At 43.8% G+C, this 19,923-nt stretch overlaps 2 protein-coding genes and 2 pseudogenes across 2 annotated transcripts; all 4 read right to left on the bottom strand.

Annotated features, from left to right (window-relative positions):
- Window positions 1-327: 327 nt before the first annotated feature.
- On the bottom strand, window positions 328-5,539 carry LOC121516303 (protocadherin gamma-C5-like). The gene is made up of 2 exons (XM_041797514.1): window positions 3,080-5,539; window positions 328-498 (listed from the first exon to the last, which is right to left on the bottom strand). The coding sequence occupies exons 1-2, from the start codon at window positions 5,531-5,533 to the stop codon at window positions 451-453; spliced, it is 2,502 nt and encodes an 833-aa protein (XP_041653448.1). The 5' UTR covers window positions 5,534-5,539; the 3' UTR covers window positions 328-450.
- A 1,420-nt stretch (window positions 5,540-6,959) lies between these two features.
- Window positions 6,960-9,442, bottom strand: LOC121516122 (annotated as a pseudogene).
- Window positions 9,443-10,682: 1,240 nt separating this feature from the next.
- Window positions 10,683-13,171, bottom strand: LOC121516305 (annotated as a pseudogene).
- Window positions 13,172-13,947: 776 nt separating this feature from the next.
- Window positions 13,948-16,447, bottom strand: pcdh1g22 (protocadherin 1 gamma 22). Its single transcript, XM_041797226.1, has one exon. The coding sequence runs from the start codon at window positions 16,444-16,446 to the stop codon at window positions 13,948-13,950; it is 2,499 nt and encodes an 832-aa protein (XP_041653160.1). The 5' UTR covers window position 16,447.
- Window positions 16,448-19,923: the final 3,476 nt, after the last annotated feature.

The following is a 19,923-nucleotide window of genomic DNA, read 5'->3' as shown; positions in this document are numbered from 1 at the left end:
GCAGGTCCAAGATGGGCTCGTGGAGGCCGTCCTCCAGCAGGATGGACACCGTGACGGTGGCCGACTGGACCGGCTCCCCGTCGTCCTTGATCTCTATGAGCAGTCTCTGGGAGGAGTCGTCCTGCTCGGACACAGCGCGTTTAGTCCTCACCTCCCCTGTGTACAGATTGACACTGAACAGAGACGCGTCCGTGGCCTCCGACACCTTGTAGGAGATCCACGCGTTGTGGCCCGAGTCTGCGTCCACGGCCGTCACCTTGGTAACCAGGTGACCCGCCTTCGCGGAGCGGGGCATCCTCTGATGAGACAGGGAGCCCAGGGCAGCGGAGGACGGGTAGATCACAGCGGGGGCATTGTCGTTCTGGTCCAGGATAAAAACATGGACTGTGGCGTTGCTGCTCAGGGACGGAGAGCCCTGGTCCCTGGCCTGGACCGGAATCTCAAACACCTTCAGTTTCTCATAGTCAAACGAGTGCATGCTGTAGATGCTGCCGTTATCTGAGTTGATGTAAACATAAGAGGACACTGAAACGTCCTGCACTTTGGAGTCCAGGATAAAGTAAGAGATTTTGGCATTCTCCCCAAAATCCAGGTCAGATGCTGACACCGAGTACAGAATAGAGCCCGGGACTCCATTCTCTTTCAAATACACATTATAGGAGGGCTGAGTGAAGACAGGAGGGTTGTCATTCACATCAGTGATGCTGACAGGAATAGTTTTCTTACTGGACAGAGGAGGAGAGCCTGAATCAGTGGCTGTGATCTCGATGTTATACTCTGAGAAACTCTCTCTGTCTAGAGGACCGCTGGTTACCAGGGCGTAATTATTAGAAAATGACGGTTTAAGAGTAAAAGGAGGGTTATTTGAAATTTTTAAAGTTACTTTACCATTTTCACCGGAGTCAAGGTCTCGCGCACTGATCAAAGCCACCACGGTACCACTGGGTGAATCCTCGGGTACTGAATTTGGCTGGGATGTCAGATGAATATTAGGAGCATTATCGTTAATATCTAACACCTCGATATGAACAGTGCAATGTCCCTCCATCCTCGGAGTGCCTTTGTCTTTTGCACTAATATCAATTTCATAATATGCACATGTTTCAAAATCCAGTGTCCCTTTAAGACTTATTTCTCCAGTTACTGAATCAATATCAAACATAGAGAGGATCAGTTCTGGTGTATGTGTTCCAAATGAAAACTCCAGTTCTCCGTTTGCACCTTCATCAGTGTCGTTCGCTTTCAGTTTAAGTATAGATGCACCTGGTGCACTATTTTCGCTAATTGAGACTTTGTAAACGTTCTGCTCAAATACAGGGAAATTGTCATTGTTGTCAAGCACATTTATGGTTATTTGGGAGACACCTGATTTCACTGGGTTTCCGCCATCCATAGCTGTTAGTTGAAGCTCGTGTCTGGCTCTTTGTTCTCGGTCGAGAGATTTAGTCAAAACTATTTCAGGAACTTTCCGACCACCGGAAACATCCTTTGTCTTTAATATGAAATAATCATCTTTACTTAAAGTATAGGACCGTACTGAATTAACTCCGACATCAAGGTCTTGTGCTGTCTCCAAGGGAAAACGAGCCCCTGTTGCTGTTGACTCTGCTATTTCTAATGTTAAATGGTGCGAAGGGAATTTCGGAGCATTGTCATTTATGTCTCTGATTTCCACCTCTACTCGGTGCAGCTGAAGGGGTTTATCAACAACGACTTGAAGAGGTAGAACACAGTTGGCGCTCTGTCCACATAAAGCCTCTCTGTCTATCCTGTCATTCACCACCAGCTCGCCCTTCCCCGCATCCACACTGAAATACTGCTTACCAGCCTCAGAGGCGACACGCAGCTTACGATCAAATATGTCAGACAGTCCCAGACCCAGATCTTTGGCTAGATTTCCAACCACAGAGCCCTGTTTGAGCTCCTCCGGGATGCTGTAACGAGTCTGAGCGTCTATTGTAATCCACAAGAAAAAGAAATGAAGCCACCAAAGCGCCTGCCATCTCCAGTCTCGGTATCCTATTGTCTTTGTCATCCCCGGACCTTGAAAATTATTTTCCACAGAGCGGAAAATTACCACCCATTGCCATGAACCACCAATCAAAAACAAACATCCGAAATTGATGCATAGCAAAAAGAAAAAGATTTTTGTTTTATAAATTCCGGTAAGAGCATCACTCCTTCTCACTCGGCTGCCTGCAGTGCATCTGTTAATGGTGCTGAAGCTGTATGGGGGAGGGAGTAGATCTCTTTGTACAGTTCTGTCTTTCATTGGTTCCAGCCACACATCTCTGTCATCCAATAAGAAGAGGGTGGGCAGAGCCATTAAAGACCCAGGGATGCTTTATAGTATTTGCTGTGATATTTGAAGAACGTTTAGAAAAATGAAATTAAAAAGTCAGTTATTAAAGGACACCACTGAATATATTGCTAAAATAAATACGCAAATATAAAAATATTAGAGACAGTAAAATTACGAACAAGTTTATGTTTGTTTATGTGCCTTTGAAACGTAGAATTATGTGTGTGATTTGAATCAGAGAACAAGGAAGTTTCTCTGTACAATGTAACCCCTGCCAAGGTGTCGCTGTCCAGCGATGTGGTGCTGAAACAAAGTGCATTTGAAACGACTGCAACGAGATGATTCAGTACTGAACAAAAAGAGGTCCAAACGATCAGAGCTTAAAGTAAAATACGTAGAAAACAGTATATATGTCAACGACGAATAATAGATAAAGGAAAATATGATAACGGAACTTCACAACAAAGTTAAAACAACGATCATGAACAGTAACTCGGTAAGGTACATGAATCAAACTGCTGCAACAATATTTGTTTTGCATTAAACAGAGACCATAGAAGGAAAGGTGTATTCAAAATGTGGATACACTTTCTGCGACTGATTGTGAGGAAGTATTCATAAACGACTGACAGGACCTTGGCCTATGACGCATGAAAAGAGAGAAGCAAACGTGTGACATATGGCCCAATCAACACGCCGAAAGAGGTCAGTATTTTGTTATCAATGAAAAAAACTCAAGCGACACGAAAACAAAAATCAACTTATCATTTAGCTCACCTGCTGGCTCTCAAAGGTCCAGGTGCTGTCGGGCAATGACGCATCCAGGACACTGATGACCTCCTTGAAGTCACTGGTGCTGCTGGGTTTGATCAGAGTGAAATCACTGTACTCTGACATGGGGGACATACAGGACCTGAACGACTGACTCTGAGACAACATGTCTCCTCCCAGGACCTCCACGTACTTTATGGGTCCATCAGTGTTGAGCTGAATCTGCAGGTTTCTGTTGGGGTTCTTGTAATCGTCACAGTCGCTGCGTCTGGTGCAGCAGCTCGCGCTGCTCCTGCTGTTCCTCATGCATTTCACCATCAGGACCAGAAACGTCACCAGAGACAGCACGGACACCGAGGCCAGAGACAGGATCAGATAAAGGGTGATTCTGCCGTTTTTCTTGCTCGGCTCGGTCGCCTTCTGTCGCAGGTCCAAGATGGGCTCGTGGAGGCCGTCCTCCAGCAGGATGGACACCGTGACGGTGGCCGACTGGACCGGCTCCCCGTCGTCCTTGATCTCTATGAGCAGTCTCTGGGAGGAGTCGTCCTGCTCGGACACAGCGCGTTTAGTCCTCACCTCCCCTGTGTACAGATTGACACTGAACAGAGACGCGTCCGTGGCCTCCGACACCTTGTAGGAGATCCACGCGTTGTGGCCCGAGTCTGCGTCCACGGCCGTCACCTTGGTAACCAGGTGACCCGCCTTCGCGGAGCGGGGCATCCTCTGATGAGACAGGGAGCCCAGGGCAGCGGAGGACGGGTAGATCACAGCGGGGGCATTGTCGTTCTGGTCCAGGATAAAAACATGGACTGTGGCGTTGCTGCTCAGAGACGGAGAGCCCTGGTCCCTGGCCTGGACCGGAATCTCAAACACCTTCAGTTTCTCATAGTCAAACGAGTGCATGCTGTAGATGCTGCCGTTATCTGAGTTGATGTAAACATAAGAGGACACTGAAACGTCCTGCACTTTGGAGTCCAGGATAGAGTAAGAGAGTTTGGCATTCTCCCCAAAATCCAGGTCAGATGCTGACACCGAGTACAGAATAGAGCCCGGGACTCCATTCTCTTTCAAATACACATTATAGGAGGGCTGAGTGAAGACAGGAGGGTTGTCATTCACATCAGTGATGCTGACAGGAATAGTTTTCTTACTGGACAGAGGAGGAGAGCCTGAATCAGTGGCTGTGATCTCGATGTTATACTCTGAGAAACTCTCTCTGTCTAAAGGACCGCTGGTTACCAGGGCGTAATTATTAGAAAATGACGGTTTAAGAGTAAAAGGAGAATGCTTTGGAGTTTCCAGGGTCACTTTTCCGTTATCACCGGAGTCAAGGTCTCGGACGCTGAGCAAAGCCACTACAGTGCCACTACGAGAATCTTCGGAGACTGAAGATGGTTTGGAAGTCATTACAATCTCAGGGGCGTTATCATTTACATCTATAACATCCACCTGCACGCTGCAGTGACCCTCCATTTTTGGGAGGCCTTTGTCTTTTGCACTAATGTCTATTCGATATGAGGTTTGTGCTTCATGGTCCAGATGATTTTTCAAAAATATATCCCCCGTTAAAGGATCTATATGAAACAATGACAGCACTGATGGGGGTGTGTGTATGCCGAGTGAGTACTCAATTTCTCCATTTGGACCTTCATCTATGTCGGTGGCTTTCGTTGTAATTACAAAAGAACCATTTGAATTGTTTTCTTGAACAGAAACTTTATAAAAAGGTTGTTCAAATACTGGCACATTATCATTATTATCAAGAACGTTGACAATTATCTTTGAAGTGCCAGACTTAGCCGGATTTCCTCCGTCCATAGCAGTAAGAAATAAGTTGTGAGTTGCTTTTTTCTCGCGATCTAAGGACTTATTTAATACAAGCTCCGGTATTTTTCGTCCATTTTCAATTTCTTTAACTTTTAAAGTAAAGCATTCATCTTTACTTAATGTGTAGGTCTTTAAGCCGTTATTTCCTACGTCCGGATCCTCAGCGGTCTCCAAGGGAAAACGCACACCTACAACGGTGGATTCAGCTATCTCTATGACATGTTCGTTTTTGAGAAAACTGGGAGCATTGTCATTAACGTCCCTGATTTCCACCTCAATCCGATGTAACTGAAGTGGTTTTTCAATAACAACCTGCAGAGGTAGAACACAGTTGGCGCTCTGTCCACATAAAGCCTCTCTGTCTATCCTGTCATTCACCACCAGCTCGCCCTTCCCCGCATCCACACTGAAATACTGCTTACCAGCCTCAGAGGCAACACGCAGCTTACGATCAAAAATGTCTGAGAGTCCCAGACCCAGATCTTTGGCTAGATTTCCAACCATAGAACCTCGCTCCAGCTCCTCCGGGATGCTGTAACGAGTCTGTCCATCTATTGTACTCCACAAGGGAAAGAAATGAAGCCACCAAAGCGCCTGCCATCTCCAGTCTCTGTATCCTTTTCTCTTTGTCATCCCCGGTCCGTTACAATCCGACCTTAAATCCCATTGAAATAATGTTCACAATAAAAATAGTCCGTGAAAAAATCCAACGCGGAATTGGCTATACTCCAAAAACTCCAATGTTTAAACATCATGAGATGCAGGTTAAATGTATTTTATTTAATGTTGGAGGTTAAAACCAAACCCTCCTCTCATCACTGGCTCGAAGCAATGTGCTGGCTACAGTGCTGAGGATTGGTGGGGGAGGGAGTAGATCTCTTTGTACAACTCCTACTGCTATTGGTTCACAGCATCCGCCCTACATCCAATAAGCTCTACAATGCCATAAGCTGGAAACACAGCACAGCGACTCAGATAGGAACCAAACTGCTCAGTGAGGGTCTGTTTCAATGACAAATAGATTCAATTTGAGGTGTTCAATTCAAAAAGAGAAATGAAATTTATAGCGATAGCAAATTTAATCAAAGCGCATTTCCTGTCACAATCTTTTTCTAGATTAGTTTATTATCTACTTATGAAATTCACACTCATCAAATAAGGAACACAGCTTAACTCTGAAGTAAAAATCTGCATTTCAGCAAATATATTACAATTAAGCAACCTAATTGTGTGTCATTAATAATATATATTATATTTACTTCATGGCTATTTAAATCAGGCAATCATGTCGTCACTTAAAACCTGTCAAAAAGCCCTCACAGCAAATAAAAGTAGCTTACGTCATTCTTAAAACGTGAAATTTCCGAAGCAGTAAGTGACATCTATCATGCTTTCAGAAAATCATGAGCAAATACTACACATCAACGTTTCAGTTACAATCGGGTTGTTTCAAGGCAGTCATTTTCTTGTGCTTTCATAAAAACCCTGACAACTTGCTAAATCATAGTGTATATGAGAAAGCTGTTGTCGAACTATGCCAAAAGCCATGTCCTTGTGCAGTAGTATAATTGTGTGGCGCGTGTAAACACAATATGACAATGAAAGAAAACATGTATTAACAAATTCGACACTTTTTTACCAGAATACTTCTCATTAAAAGCTGAGTGTGCCACTGAGATTTTTATTTTTTCTCATGAATGGTATCAAAGCAAACCAATCCTACCAGTACTACTACTACTACTACTACTACTACTACTACTACTACTACTACTACTACTAATAATAATAATAATAGTAATAGTAGTAATAATAATAATAAGAATAATATATTGCAAAAGGAAACAATTATGTTAATGCTCATTAGATTTTCTGGCCACAAAGGTCTTGCTTAACACGATGTTAAAATCGACCAGAGTCGCTGTCCTTCCTTGTGGTGCTGAAACGGTCAGCTCAAAAAGCTATGCAGCTATTAAAGGACTCAAGTCATACAGTTTAAGTCAACGCAATAGGGGTATAAACGATTCATGCAAATGTAACTTTGCTTAAAAATGTGTATATATTATTTTGTCGTCTCGCTGCTCACCTGCTGGCTCTCAAAGGTCCAGGTGCTGTCGGGCAATGACGCATCCAGGACACTGATGACCTCCTTGAAGTCACTGGTGCTGCTGGGTTTGATCAGAGTGAAATCACTGTACTCTGACATGGGAGACATACAGGACCTGAACGACTGACTCTGAGACAACATGTCTCCTCCCAGGACCTCCACGTACTTTATGGGTCCATCAGTGTTGAGCTGAATCTGCAGGTTTCTGTTGGGGTTCTTGTAATCGTCACAGTCGCTGCGTCTGGTGCAGCAGCTCGCGCTGCTCCTGCTGTTCCTCATGCATTTCACCATCAGGACCAGAAACGTCACCAGAGACAGCACGGACACCGAGGCCAGAGACAGGATCAGATAAAGGGTGATTCTGCCGTTTTTCTTGCTCGGCTCGGTCGCCTTCTGTCGCAGGTCCAAGATGGGCTCGTGGAGGCCGTCCTCCAGCAGGATGGACACCGTGACGGTGGCCGACTGGACCGGCTCCCCGTCGTCCTTGATCTCTATGAGCAGTCTCTGGGAGGAGTCGTCCTGCTCGGACACAGCGCGTTTAGTCCTCACCTCCCCTGTGTACAGATTGACACTGAACAGAGACGCGTCCGTGGCCTCCGACACCTTGTAGGAGATCCACGCGTTGTGGCCCGAGTCTGCGTCCACGGCCGTCACCTTGGTAACCAGGTGACCCGCCTTCGCGGAGCGGGGCATCCTCTGATGAGACAGGGAGCCCAGGGCAGCGGAGGACGGGTAGATCACAGCGGGGGCATTGTCGTTCTGGTCCAGGATAAAAACATGGACTGTGGCGTTGCTGCTCAGAGACGGAGAGCCCTGGTCCCTGGCCTGGACCGGAATCTCAAACACCTTCAGTTTCTCATAGTCAAACGAGTGCATGCTGTAGATGCTGCCGTTATCTGAGTTGATGTAAACATAAGAGGACACTGAAACGTCCTGCACTTTGGAGTCCAGGATAGAGTAAGAGAGTTTGGCATTCTCCCCAAAATCCAGGTCAGATGCTGACACCGAGTACAGAATAGAGCCCGGGACTCCATTCTCTTTCAAATACACATTATAGGAGGGCTGAGTGAAGACAGGAGGGTTGTCATTCACATCAGTGATGCTGACAGGTATAGTTTTCTTACTGGACAGAGGAGGAGAGCCTGAATCAGTGGCTGTGATCTCAATGTTATACTCTGTGAAACTCTCTCTGTCTAAAGGACCGCTGGTAAGCAGTTCATAATTATTAGAAAATGTTGGCTTAAGAGTAAAAGGAGAACCCTGAGGGAGGTGTAATGTTACTTTTCCGTTTTCACCGGAGTCAAGGTCTCGTGCACTGATCAAAGCCACCACTGTGCCACTACGGTGAATCTTCGGAGGACTGAAGATGGTTAGAAGTCATTACAATATCTGGAAAGTTATCATTTACATCTATAACATCCATCTGCACGCTGCAGTCACCCTCCATCTCAGGAGTGCCTTTGTCTTTTGCAGTGATATCGATCAGGTAAGACTTTGAACTCTCATAGTCTAATGATCCTTTTAAAATGATCTCTCCGTTAAAGGATCTATATGAAACAATGACAGCACTGATGGGGGTGTGTATGCCAAAAAGTACTCAATTTCTCACCATTTGGACCTTCATCTATGTCGGTGGCTTTCGTTGAGAGTTTGATCACAAAGGTTCCCTTGGTACTGTTCTCCTTCAGAGACACTTTGTACTCGTTTTCACTGAATACTGGAAAATTGTCGTTAGTATCAATTACAGTGATAATAATTTTGCAGGTCCCTGATTTGACAGGGTTTCCTCCATCCAGTGCTGTTAATAGCAGTTGATGCTGTGCATTTCTCTCACGGTCCAAAGACTTCTCTAAAACTAATTCCGGGACTGCTTGACCAGTTTTAGTTTCTTTAAGTTTTAAAGAGAAATAGTCGTTTTTGCTTAGGGAGTATGTTTTCAAAGAATTACTACCAACATCAGGATCTTCTGCGCTTTCCAAAGAAAAACGTTTGCCAAGAGCAACTGATTCTGGTATTTTAAGATAAATCTCTTGGTTCAGAAAACTAGGAGAGTTATCATTTATGTCTCTGATTTCCACCTCAATTCGATGAGACTGCAAAGGGTTTTCAACAACAACTTGCAGAGGTAGAACACAGCTGGCGCTCTGTCCACATAAAGCCTCTCTGTCTATCCTGTCATTCACCACCAGCTCGCCCTTCCCCGCATCCACACTGAAATACTGCTTACCAGCCTCAGAGGCGACATGCAGCTTACGATCAAAAATCTCTGAGAGTCCAAGACCCAGATCTTTGGCTAGATTTCCGACCACAGAGCCCTGTTTGAGCTCCTCCGGCATGCTGTAACGAGTCTGAGCGTCTATTGTAATCCACAAGAGGAAGAAATGAAGCCACCAAAGCGCCTGCCATCTCCAGTCTCTGTATCCTATTGTCTTTGTCATCCTTGGTCCGCTATAACACATTTATTCCAATCGTGATCTCGTTGATAATCATAGCACTGGGATCCACGAGGGTAAGAAATGTCCCCAGAGGAAAATAGTCCCAAGGCATAATCATGGTTATAAGATGTAATTCATATGATTTAATCATAAAAAAACACAAGCTTGATGCTGTCTCTCTTCCCGAGCTCTTTCCATTCTGACTGTTACACCGCTCTGGCTGCATGGGGGCAGGGACTAGATTGCTTTGTACAGTTCTGACTCCTATTGGTGCACAGCGTCTGTATCCACCATCCAATGAGAGGAGGCTCGATCGCCATCTTAAAGTGGTAGCATCTAGTCTGTGTGCTTTCATCCAGGCTGGGACTGACTATTAGAAAGTTTACTGAATATCTACCACTATGAGAAAAATTCATCCTTTTTTAACATAAAACCCATTTGACAGCTAACTACAAAAACAGAGCTTTCAACACATTAAAAAAAGCAATAAAAATATACAAAATGTGTAAAACATGACAAGAGTCTACAGCGATGATCGTTAAGCAGAGTAAATCAGCTGATCAGCTCACTCTCGACAAGCCAAAGTGTGACCGTAATTCATTGTGGTTGTCAGATACTTTGTTTATTCAGTATTTCAAATGGATAGGTATTGCACTTCATGCGAACGTGGCTTCAAAATTTGACAACTATCTCTCTAAAAGGATGATGCACATTTGTTTATTTTTATACCGAGCTCAAAAGTCTGCTGCTGACACCTTAATACAATGTTGTGAATCTGCATTAAAACATAGAGCAAAAGGAGTACTTGAGACTATCAGACACACAGATTGATAGAAGTAAATATACTTTTCAATCGGAGAGAAACATGAGAACGGAGAGAACAAGAGGTAAGTCTTCATTTGGTAGGAATTACAGTCTTCCCCGTGAGATCTACGTATATCAAATCAGTCATTTTAAACAAGAATAGAGAATGACAATATTTCACGACACCAGGGGCCTGGAACATAAACTTTCTGCAAACCGCATTAACCAGGGAGTCGCTGTCCACCATGCGTGGTGCTGAACGCCCTGGCAACATCATGTAGTTACCTTTAAACTGAATATCATGTAATATACTTTAGATAGATAGATAGATAGATAGATAGATAGATAGATAGATAGATAGATAGATAGATACTGATCATGTGTTAGATGATGAATAGCAAAACGCAATTTATGCAAAATATTTAGTCTGACAGTATTTTCAGCTCACCTGCTGGCTTTCAAAAGTCCAGGTGCTGTCGGGCAAAGACGCATCCAGGACACTGATGACCTCCTTGAAGTCACTGGTGCTGCTGGGTTTGATCAGAGTGAAATCACTGTACTCTGACATGGGAGACATACAGGACCTGAACGACTGACTCTGAGACAACATGTCTCCTCCCAGGACCTCCACGTACTTTATGGGTCCATCAGTGTTGAGCTGAATCTGCAGGTTTCTGTTGGGGTTCTTGTAATCGTCACAGTCGCTGCGTCTGGTGCAGCAGCTCGCGCTGCTCCTGCTGTTCCTCATGCATTTCACCATCAGGACCAGAAACGTCACCAGAGACAGCACGGACACCGAGGCCAGAGACAGGATCAGATAAAGGGTGATTCTGCCGTTTTTCTTGCTCGGCTCGGTCGCCTTCTGTCGCAGGTCCAAGATGGGCTCGTGGAGGCCGTCCTCCAGCAGGATGGACACCGTGACGGTGGCCGACTGGACCGGCTCTCCGTCGTCCTTGATCTCTATGAGCAGTCTCTGGGAGGAGTCGTCCTGCTCGGACACAGCGCGTTTAGTCCTCACCTCCCCTGTGTACAGATTGACACTGAACAGAGACGCGTCCGTGGCCTCCGACACCTTGTAGGAGATCCACGCGTTGTGGCCCGAGTCTGCGTCCACGGCTGTCACCTTGGTAACCAGGTGACCTGCCTTCGCGGAGCGGGGCATCCTCTGATGAGACAGGGAGCCCAGGGCAGCGGAGGACGGGTAAATCACAGCGGGGGCATTGTCGTTCTGGTCCAGGATAAAAACATGGACTTTGGCGTTGCTGCTCAGAGATGGAGAGCCCTGGTCCCTGGCCTGGACCGGAATCTCAAACACCTTCAGTTTCTCATAGTCAAACGAGTGCATGCTGTAGATGCTGCCGTTATCTGAGTTGATGTAAACATAAGAGGACACTGAAACGTCCTGCACTTTGGAGTCCAGGATAGAGTAAGAGATTTTGGCATTCTCCCCAAAATCCAGGTCAGATGCTGACACCGAGTATAGAATAGAGCCCGGGACTCCATTCTCTTTCAAATACACATTATAGGAGGGCTGAGTGAAGACAGGAGGATTGTCATTCACATCAGTGATGCTGACAGGTATAGTTTTCTTACTGGACAGAGGAGGAGAGCCTGAATCAGTGGCTGTGATCTCGATGTTATAATGGGAGATATTTTCTCGATCTAAAACGCCACTGGTTACCAGGGCGTAATTATTACCAAAAGACGGTTTCAGGGAAAACGGAGATTGCTTTAGGAGCCGCAATGTTACTTTTCCGTTTTCACCGGAGTCAAGGTCTCGTGCACTGATCAAAGCCACCACTGTGCCCCTCGGTGCGTCCTCACGTACAGGTCTGGGTTTTGACGTGAGTACGATATCAGGAGAATTATCATTTATGTCCTCGACGTCCACTTGAACACGACAGTCACCCTCCATCTCAGGAGTGCCTTTGTCTATTGCAGTGATATCCAATTCATAATTTGTAGTCTCTTCATAATTAAATTTACCTTTTAGAAGAATTGTTCCTGATATCTGATCAATAGTAAAAACAGAGAGGGCGACATCTGATGTGTGAGCTCCAAATGAGTATTCTATCTCTCCGTTCTGGACCCTCATGTCTGGCATCTGTTGCTTTTGAGAGTTTGATCACTATAAGAGCTCCTTCTTCAGAATTTCTCCTTCAGAGACACTTTGTACAATTTTTTTCACTGAATACTGGAAAATTGTCATTATTATCAATTACAGTGATAATTGAATTTTGCAGCTGTTCCTGATCTCACTGGGTTTCCTCCATCCAGTGCTGTTAATAGCAGTTGATGCTGTGCATTTCTCTCACGGTCCAAAGACTTCTCTAAAATCAATTCCGGGACTGCTTGACCAGGTTTAGTTTCTTTAAGTTTTAGAGAAAAGTAATCGTTTTTGCTGAGGGAGTACGTTTTCAAAGAATTGCTTCCAACATCAGGATCTTCTGCGCTCTCCAAAGGAAAGCGTTTGCCAAGAGCAACTGACTCTGGTATTTTGAGATAAATTTCTTGGTTCTGAAAACTTGGAGAGTTGTCATTTATGTCTCTGATTTCCACCTCAATTCGATGAGACTGCAAAGGATTTTCAACAACGACGTGCAGAGGTAGAACACAGTTGGCGCTCTGTCCACATAAAGCCTCTCTGTCTATCCTGTCATTCACCACCAGCTCGCCCTTCCCCGCATCCACACTGAAATACTGCTTACCAGCCTCAGAGGCGACACGCAGCTTACGATCAAAAATGTCTGACAGTCCCAGACCCAGATCTTTGGCTAGATTTCCAACCACAGAGCCCTGTTTGAGCTCCTCCGGGATGCTGTAACGAGTCTGAGCGTCTATTGTAATCCACAAGAGAAAGAAATGAAGCCACCAAAGAGCATGCCATCTCCAGTCTCTGTATCCTATTGTCTTCGCCATCCTTTTCCCGCTATGACAAATTTATTCCTGTTGCCATCATGTATAGAACAGCATTAAAATCCATCGCTGCAGAAGATTCCCCAGATGTATACATAACAAATGCACAACTTATAAATTCAACCGGAACAACATATTTTCCACATAAGAAAGGAGCTCAGTGTTGCCCATCTTCCCTATCTATGCGCGTTTCAGCACTGAGGCTGCATGGGGGCAGGGACAAGATTGCTTTGTACAGTTCTGAATCCTATTGGTGCACCGCATCAACCTCTATCATCCAATGAGCGTGGAACTGATCGACACTCTTAAAGTCACAGTATCTGTTCCCATAGATACCTCCACTTTAACCATAATCACTGTCAAACAATAGAAGTATGAGAATATAAATGCAGTAGCACCATTAATATAGAAAATAAAAGTAAATATGCTTTTCAGTCGGAGAGGGAAAAAAAACAACGGAGAGAACAAGAAGTAAGTCTTCATCAGTCATCTGGAACACGTTCAGAGAATGACATTATTACGACGGGACTGATATGCAGCAGATGCCTTGAAAATAAGCCTCCTGCAAACTGTATTCACCAGAGTCGCTGTCCACTATGCGTGGTGCTGAATTCTCTGGTGAGCACGCTTTAGCATGAGAGTGTGACACCATGTAATAATGTTGTGAATCTGCATTAAAACATAGAGCAAAAGAGTATGAGACTATCAGACACACAGATTGATAGATAGATAGATAGATAGATAGATAGATAGATAGATAGATAGATAGATAGATAGAAGAAAATTATCTAAATATTAAAGTGCTCTTTTCTGCTCACCTGCTGGCTCTCAAAGGTCCAGGTGCTGTCGGGCAAAGACGCATCCAGGACACTGATGACCTCCTTGAAGTCACTGGTGCTGCTGGGTTTGATCAGAGTGAAATCACTGTACTCTGACATGGGAGACATACAGGACCTGAACGACTGACTCTGAGACAACATGTCTCCTCCCAGGACCTCCACGTACTTTATGGGTCCATCAGTGTTGAGCTGAATCTGCAGGTTTCTGTTGGGGTTCTTGTAATCGTCACAGTCGCTGCGTCTCGTGCAGCAGCTCGCGCTGCTCCTGCTGTTCCTCATGCATTTCACCATCAGGACCAGAAACGTCACCAGAGACAGCACGGACACCGAGGCCAGAGACAGGATCAGATAAAGGGTGATTCTGCCGTTTTTCTTGCTCGGCTCGGTCGCCTTCTGTCGCAGGTCCAAGATGGGCTCGTGGAGGCCGTCCTCCAGCAGGATGGACACCGTGACGGTGGCCGACTGGACCGGCTCGCCGTCGTCCTTGATCTCTATGAGCAGTCTCTGGGAGGAGTCGTCCTGCTCGGACACAGCGCGTTTAGTCCTCACCTCCCCTGTGTACAGATTGACACTGAACAGAGACGCGTCCGTGGCCTCCGACACCTTGTAGGAGATCCACGCGTTGTGGCCCGAGTCTGCGTCCACAGCCGTCACCTTGGTAACCAGGTGACCCGCCTTCGCGGAGCGGGGCATCCTCTGATGAGACAGGGAGCCCAGGGCAGCGGAGGACGGGTAGATCACAGCGGGGGCATTGTCGTTCTGGTCCAGGATAAAAACATGGACTGTGGCGTTGCTGCTCAGAGACGGAGAGCCCTGGTCCCTGGCCTGGACCCGAATCTCAAACACCTTCAGTTTCTCATAGTCAAACGAGTGCATGCTGTAGATGCTGCCGTTATCTGAGTTGATGTAAACATAAGAGGACACTGAAACGTCCTGCACTTTGGAGTCCAGGATAGAGTAAGAGATTTTGGCATTCTCACCCAAATCAGCATCAGTCGCTGACACTGAGCACAGAATTTTTCCAGGAGCATAGTTTTCCTTTACATAGATCACATACGATGATTGAGAGAACACTGGTGGGTTATCATTTACATCTAACAGTTCAACAATTATTACCTTCTCACTCGATAATGGGGGTTTACCAGCATCAGTGGCTCTTATTTTGACACTATACTGGTCGTTTTTTTCACGGTCTAGTGGCCCATTCGTCACTAATGAATAATGATTAGACAAGGATGGATTTAATCTGAAGGGGGATTTTGAAGACAGGCTCAAAGTTACCTTGCCATTGTCACCTGAATCTGGATCTTTTGCACTTAAAAGGGCAATAACTGTTCCTATTGCTGAATCTTCTGGAACAGGTGTCGTTAATGACGTCACAATTATTTCAGGAATGTTGTCATTAATGTCACTTACTTTAATTTCGACACCACAATGCCCATCCATCTCAGGGTTACCTTTGTCTTTGGCTGTTACATCAAATCTATGTACAGATTTCGTTTCATGGTCTAAGGATCCTTTCACAACAATAGCTCCAGTGGAAGGCACAATGTCAAATAGAGATAAGATCAAGTTGGGTGTTTGCTCTGCAAAAAAATATTCAATTTCTCCGTTGAGTCCTTCATCTGCATCTGTAGCTTTTAAATGCAGGATTTCAGTTCCAGGTGTTGCCTTTTCGCTGACATTGGCCTCATAGAGCTGTCTTTCAAACACTGGAGCATTATCATTAATATCGAGTACTATAACTGTAATTTCAGATGTCCCTGAGCGTGCCGGATCTCCACCATCTACAGCGGTGAGGATAAGATTATGCACAGGCAGCTTCTCTCGATCAAGTGGTTTTTCAAGGACCAGTTCGGGGATTTTTCTTCCGTCTTTGTGATTTTTAACAGTCAATTTGAAGTTGTCATTTTTGCTTATAAGGTATGAACGTACAGAATTGGTACCAACATCTGGATCCTGTGCACTTTCTAAAGGAAATCGCGCCCCCGTATTAACCAGTTCTGCAATTTTCACAACCTTCTCTTTAGAAGGAAAACTAGGGGAATTATCGTTTGTATCCTGTATTTCTATTTCAACTCTGTGCAGCTGCAGAGGGTTATCTATTACAAGCTCCAAAGGCAACAGACATGACGGTCTTTGTTCACACAGTTCCTCCCTATCTATCCTATCAGTCACCACCAGTTCTCCTTTCCCCAAGTCCACACTAAAGTACTGCTTACCAGCCTCCGATGTAATCCGCAATTTACGTTGGTACAGTTCAGATACAACCAACCCCAGATCTTTGGCTAGATTTCCTACCACAGAGCCCTGTTTGAGCTCCTCCGGGATGCTGTAACGAGTCTGTCCGTCTATTGTACTCCACAAGAGAAAGAAATGATGCCACCACAAGAACACCTGCCATGCAGCCAGTTTGTTTCGCATTACTCCTCGTTCCATAAATCCCATGTCTTGCTACTACGATCCAAACTTCTTAAATGGATAAGTATGGAAGGTCTGTGATCCACCAAAGACGCGTCCTTATACATAACAGTGACAGTCATGCTTTGTGTCTGCATGTACATTCCTCTCCTCCTTGCAGAGCATTGTAATGGTAACGACGGCGAAGCTCCAGGATGAGAGAGAGAGTAGATCTCTTTGTACAGCTCTGAATTTCATTGGTGGAGAGCTTAAGGCCACCTCCACCAATAGCGGCATCAGCAAAGGTCCACCGTGCAGTGACGCAAAAGAAAAAGAAAAAAAAAAGAAGAAGAAGAAGAAGGTTGTTGTGGCTAAATCAAATGAAGTATCACAATGATATTCATTAAAGAGAACTAGACTTAGTTCAAAGGTTTATATTTGAATTATTTTTTTTAAGAGTTGCAATGAAAATACATATGATTTTATTTTTTCATAAAGCTTCATTTAATTTCTTAGGCTGTATTTCATGATGAATAAATGATCCTACAATGATCAGTACATAGATACTTAAGTAATGCTCTGTGTGAATCCTCCTGTCTCTGTATGCACCTGCATGCATGCATGCACATGCCTTTGGGGCTGGCAAGGCTCTTCGTTGCCTTCCTGTGGCCAGAGAAAGCAAATGCAGCCTCCATGCGTCATTACGTCGTCACAGATTTCCACAAGCCTCAGACTCATTCTGTCAGCAGGCGAAGTGAAATACCCGTATGGAGGTCTGTAGAGCAAATGAAACGGGAGGGGGAGCGCAGATGGTGTGAAGGCGTTTGCTCCAATTCCCTCACTCTCCCTCCGTCTCCCTCCTCTCTCTCTCTCTCTCTCTCTCTCTCTCTCTCTCTCTCTCTCTGTGTGTGTGTGTCTCCCATAATACACACAAAAACCCAAAATAAACAAACAAATAAAGAAAAGCAATTTTTCATCTGATGACCATATTAAAGCATGTTTTTAATGGGGGTAAATTAGCCGTTTTTCTACTATGGTGTTCACAAATGTTTTGTCAGCTCTACAATCAAATCATCGTTCATAAACGCGCACCATAAGAAAGACAGCATGCATTATAGGCTAAAATAACGAGCATATAATTTATCTAACATTGACTTAGCCAAGAAATCCCAATAAAACTCTCACTATGCCACTATGTTACAAACGATTTAGTAATTATCAGCATTAACATAAATTCATTTAATGACTTTAACTGTTTTATCATTGAAAAAATCCGAAATAAGAATTTGTTATAGTAATGTGCCTAAATAGAAGTGGGCGACAGAGGGAGATGAAGAGAAGAGTGTGAGAGACAGCGAGAGGGAGGGGGGAGAGCGTGGAGCTGCTTTCAGCACCACAAGTGTGGACAGCGCCACACAGGCGGCCAACTACTGCTGCTGCATGCTGCTGCAGAGGCACACTGTCCAACAGGCTCTCACTGAGGCACACAGCCTCACAGGCTCTCAGAGGAGACTGTAGGTATCCTGAAAGACAAACTGCCACCTGCTTTCTATTTTCTACGCGGAAGTATGTACTGGAGTAAATTTGCCAAAGGCACAGAACAAGTTCTACTATAACAAGTTGTTGAATTCATAAAGGTGAATAACAACGCACGTAAAACAAGACACATTGGACTGTGTTATTCCCTTCAAAACGATGGGGTTTGTGTTTATATCAAATATATTATAACGCCAACTTTATACCTTTGGTGTTTTATCAGTCATAAGATGCATTCTTTTTTGAAAATGTTGGAAACTGACATTTTTGGGTCAAATTATAAATTTAGCACAACTGCATTACAGTGGTGAATATTTGGATGCTATTTTGAGGCTTGACAGAGAGGCTATTTTCAAATCTGATCTTTTCAATTTTATGATCAGGTAAATGATAAACATAGTAAGACAGGTACATACATTTCATTCACCTTTATATTCCATGTTAAACCGTGCTGAATAGGTGCAGTTGAGCTACAGCACAGACTCGTACAGTCTTCTTTTTAAACAAAGCTTGCTGATTTCGGTCTTCTTCCATCTATCAAGTTGTGATTTTAGTGTACTGGAGGCCCCAGGCAAAAACTAGTAGAGAAATTCCCTATTTTCTCATAGCTGATGAGCAAACATTTTCAAAGGCATCTCTTTTTAGCTGACAAGGTCACAGAACTACACAATCAAGCCAAATGTTTAGGATAATAGAGAAACCTAATCACCAGTACTACTCATCATCTCTAAGAAGAGAAACAACAACAACAACAACAACAACAGCAAAATCATCACATCTTATTAGGTATATGTGTACACAAGTGCAACTTGTGAAAATATATACAGTGCTCAAAAAATTTATTAGACCACCACCCAAAGTAAGGTTTATGCCACAGCTGCCCTAAATTAACAGCATTGGTAATTACCAAAATCATTTTTTATGTTTCTGCAATGGTTAATACACCAATATGTAGAAGCTGTTAAACCCAAATGATATTTTTAATGCTAAAGTATAATTATTATTGTTATCCATGAATTTTCAAATTTACTGATTTACAAAAAAAAAAAAAAATAATAAAAAAAAATGGTAAAGCACATTCATATTTCTTGATTAATTTGTCAAATTATAGTTATTTACTTGCATTCCTGAACAGAAAAATGAGTTTTAGTGGTTGAATGTTATGCTTGACTTCTCAGAGAAGCCCAGTGAGCCGGCTCAAATTTGGGTATTAAAAGGTGAATTCAGTTTGAAATTCCTCATTCCTGTTCAAAATGGTAAAATGTGGAGAGCTCACTAAAAAATGAAAGAGTCCGCATTAAAGCACTTCATGATGCTGGATGGTCTCAGAGACAAATATGCAGATGGTCTAATAAATTTGTTAAGCACTGTATGTTGGTGTTGTATTAGTTCTTCTGCTGTCAATCCACATTTTTCTATTGCATGCCATTAAACCTAAAAGTAATACTGTGATTCTATAATTTGATATTTCTGTAGCCTGTAGATGATTGAGTTTACATCAGTTTGCTTGTATCTGAGTGGAATTAATCTGGAAGGAGGTAGAATTTCTTCCAGGGGAATTTCTTGTTTGCACTCTTGGCACACTTTTTTACATTCAAATGCAACAGCTTTATCACTGAAGATAATCAGAGGTTTTTTTCCCCCTCATATTTGATGTGCACCTGCTATCATCAAATATTCAATAATAAGTGCTGGATAATAAACTAAGAACATTTCTGTGAACATGATTTTATTACTATTTCACTATTGTGCACATATTTTCAGATAGCCTAACCTACAAATTAATACAGTATAATGTTGGCACTGTTTACCTTTCATTTGCTGCTCTGTCTGTGTCCATTGCCTGCTTGTGTTCCTCTCTCCATTCACTATTTTTTATCTATAGCTGTCTGTCTTCCCATGATTATACCTTACACAACCACAGATCATATAATAAGCATGCTGAGGGTGATCAAAAATGAATAGTAATCTAATAAAACAATAGCATAT

Source organism: Cheilinus undulatus, linkage group 10 (assembly GCF_018320785.1).
Source record: "Cheilinus undulatus linkage group 10, ASM1832078v1, whole genome shotgun sequence".
NCBI classification, from domain to species: domain Eukaryota; kingdom Metazoa; phylum Chordata; class Actinopteri; order Labriformes; family Labridae; genus Cheilinus; species Cheilinus undulatus.
Note: the sequence above shows the minus strand (reverse complement) of the source record. Positions and strands in the feature narration are given on the sequence as shown.

Coding starts and splice junctions, on each gene's coding strand:
- LOC121516303 (XM_041797514.1), bottom strand. CDS start 5,533: ATGACAAAGAGAAAAGGATACAGAGACTGGAGATGGCAGGCGCTTTGG. Junction 499..3,079: donor GGACCTTTGAGAGCCAGCAG/GTGAGCTAAATG, acceptor ACATCAACTCAG/ATAACGGCAGCATCTACAGC.
- pcdh1g22 (XM_041797226.1), bottom strand. CDS start 16,446: ATGGGATTTATGGAACGAGGAGTAATGCGAAACAAACTGGCTGCATGG.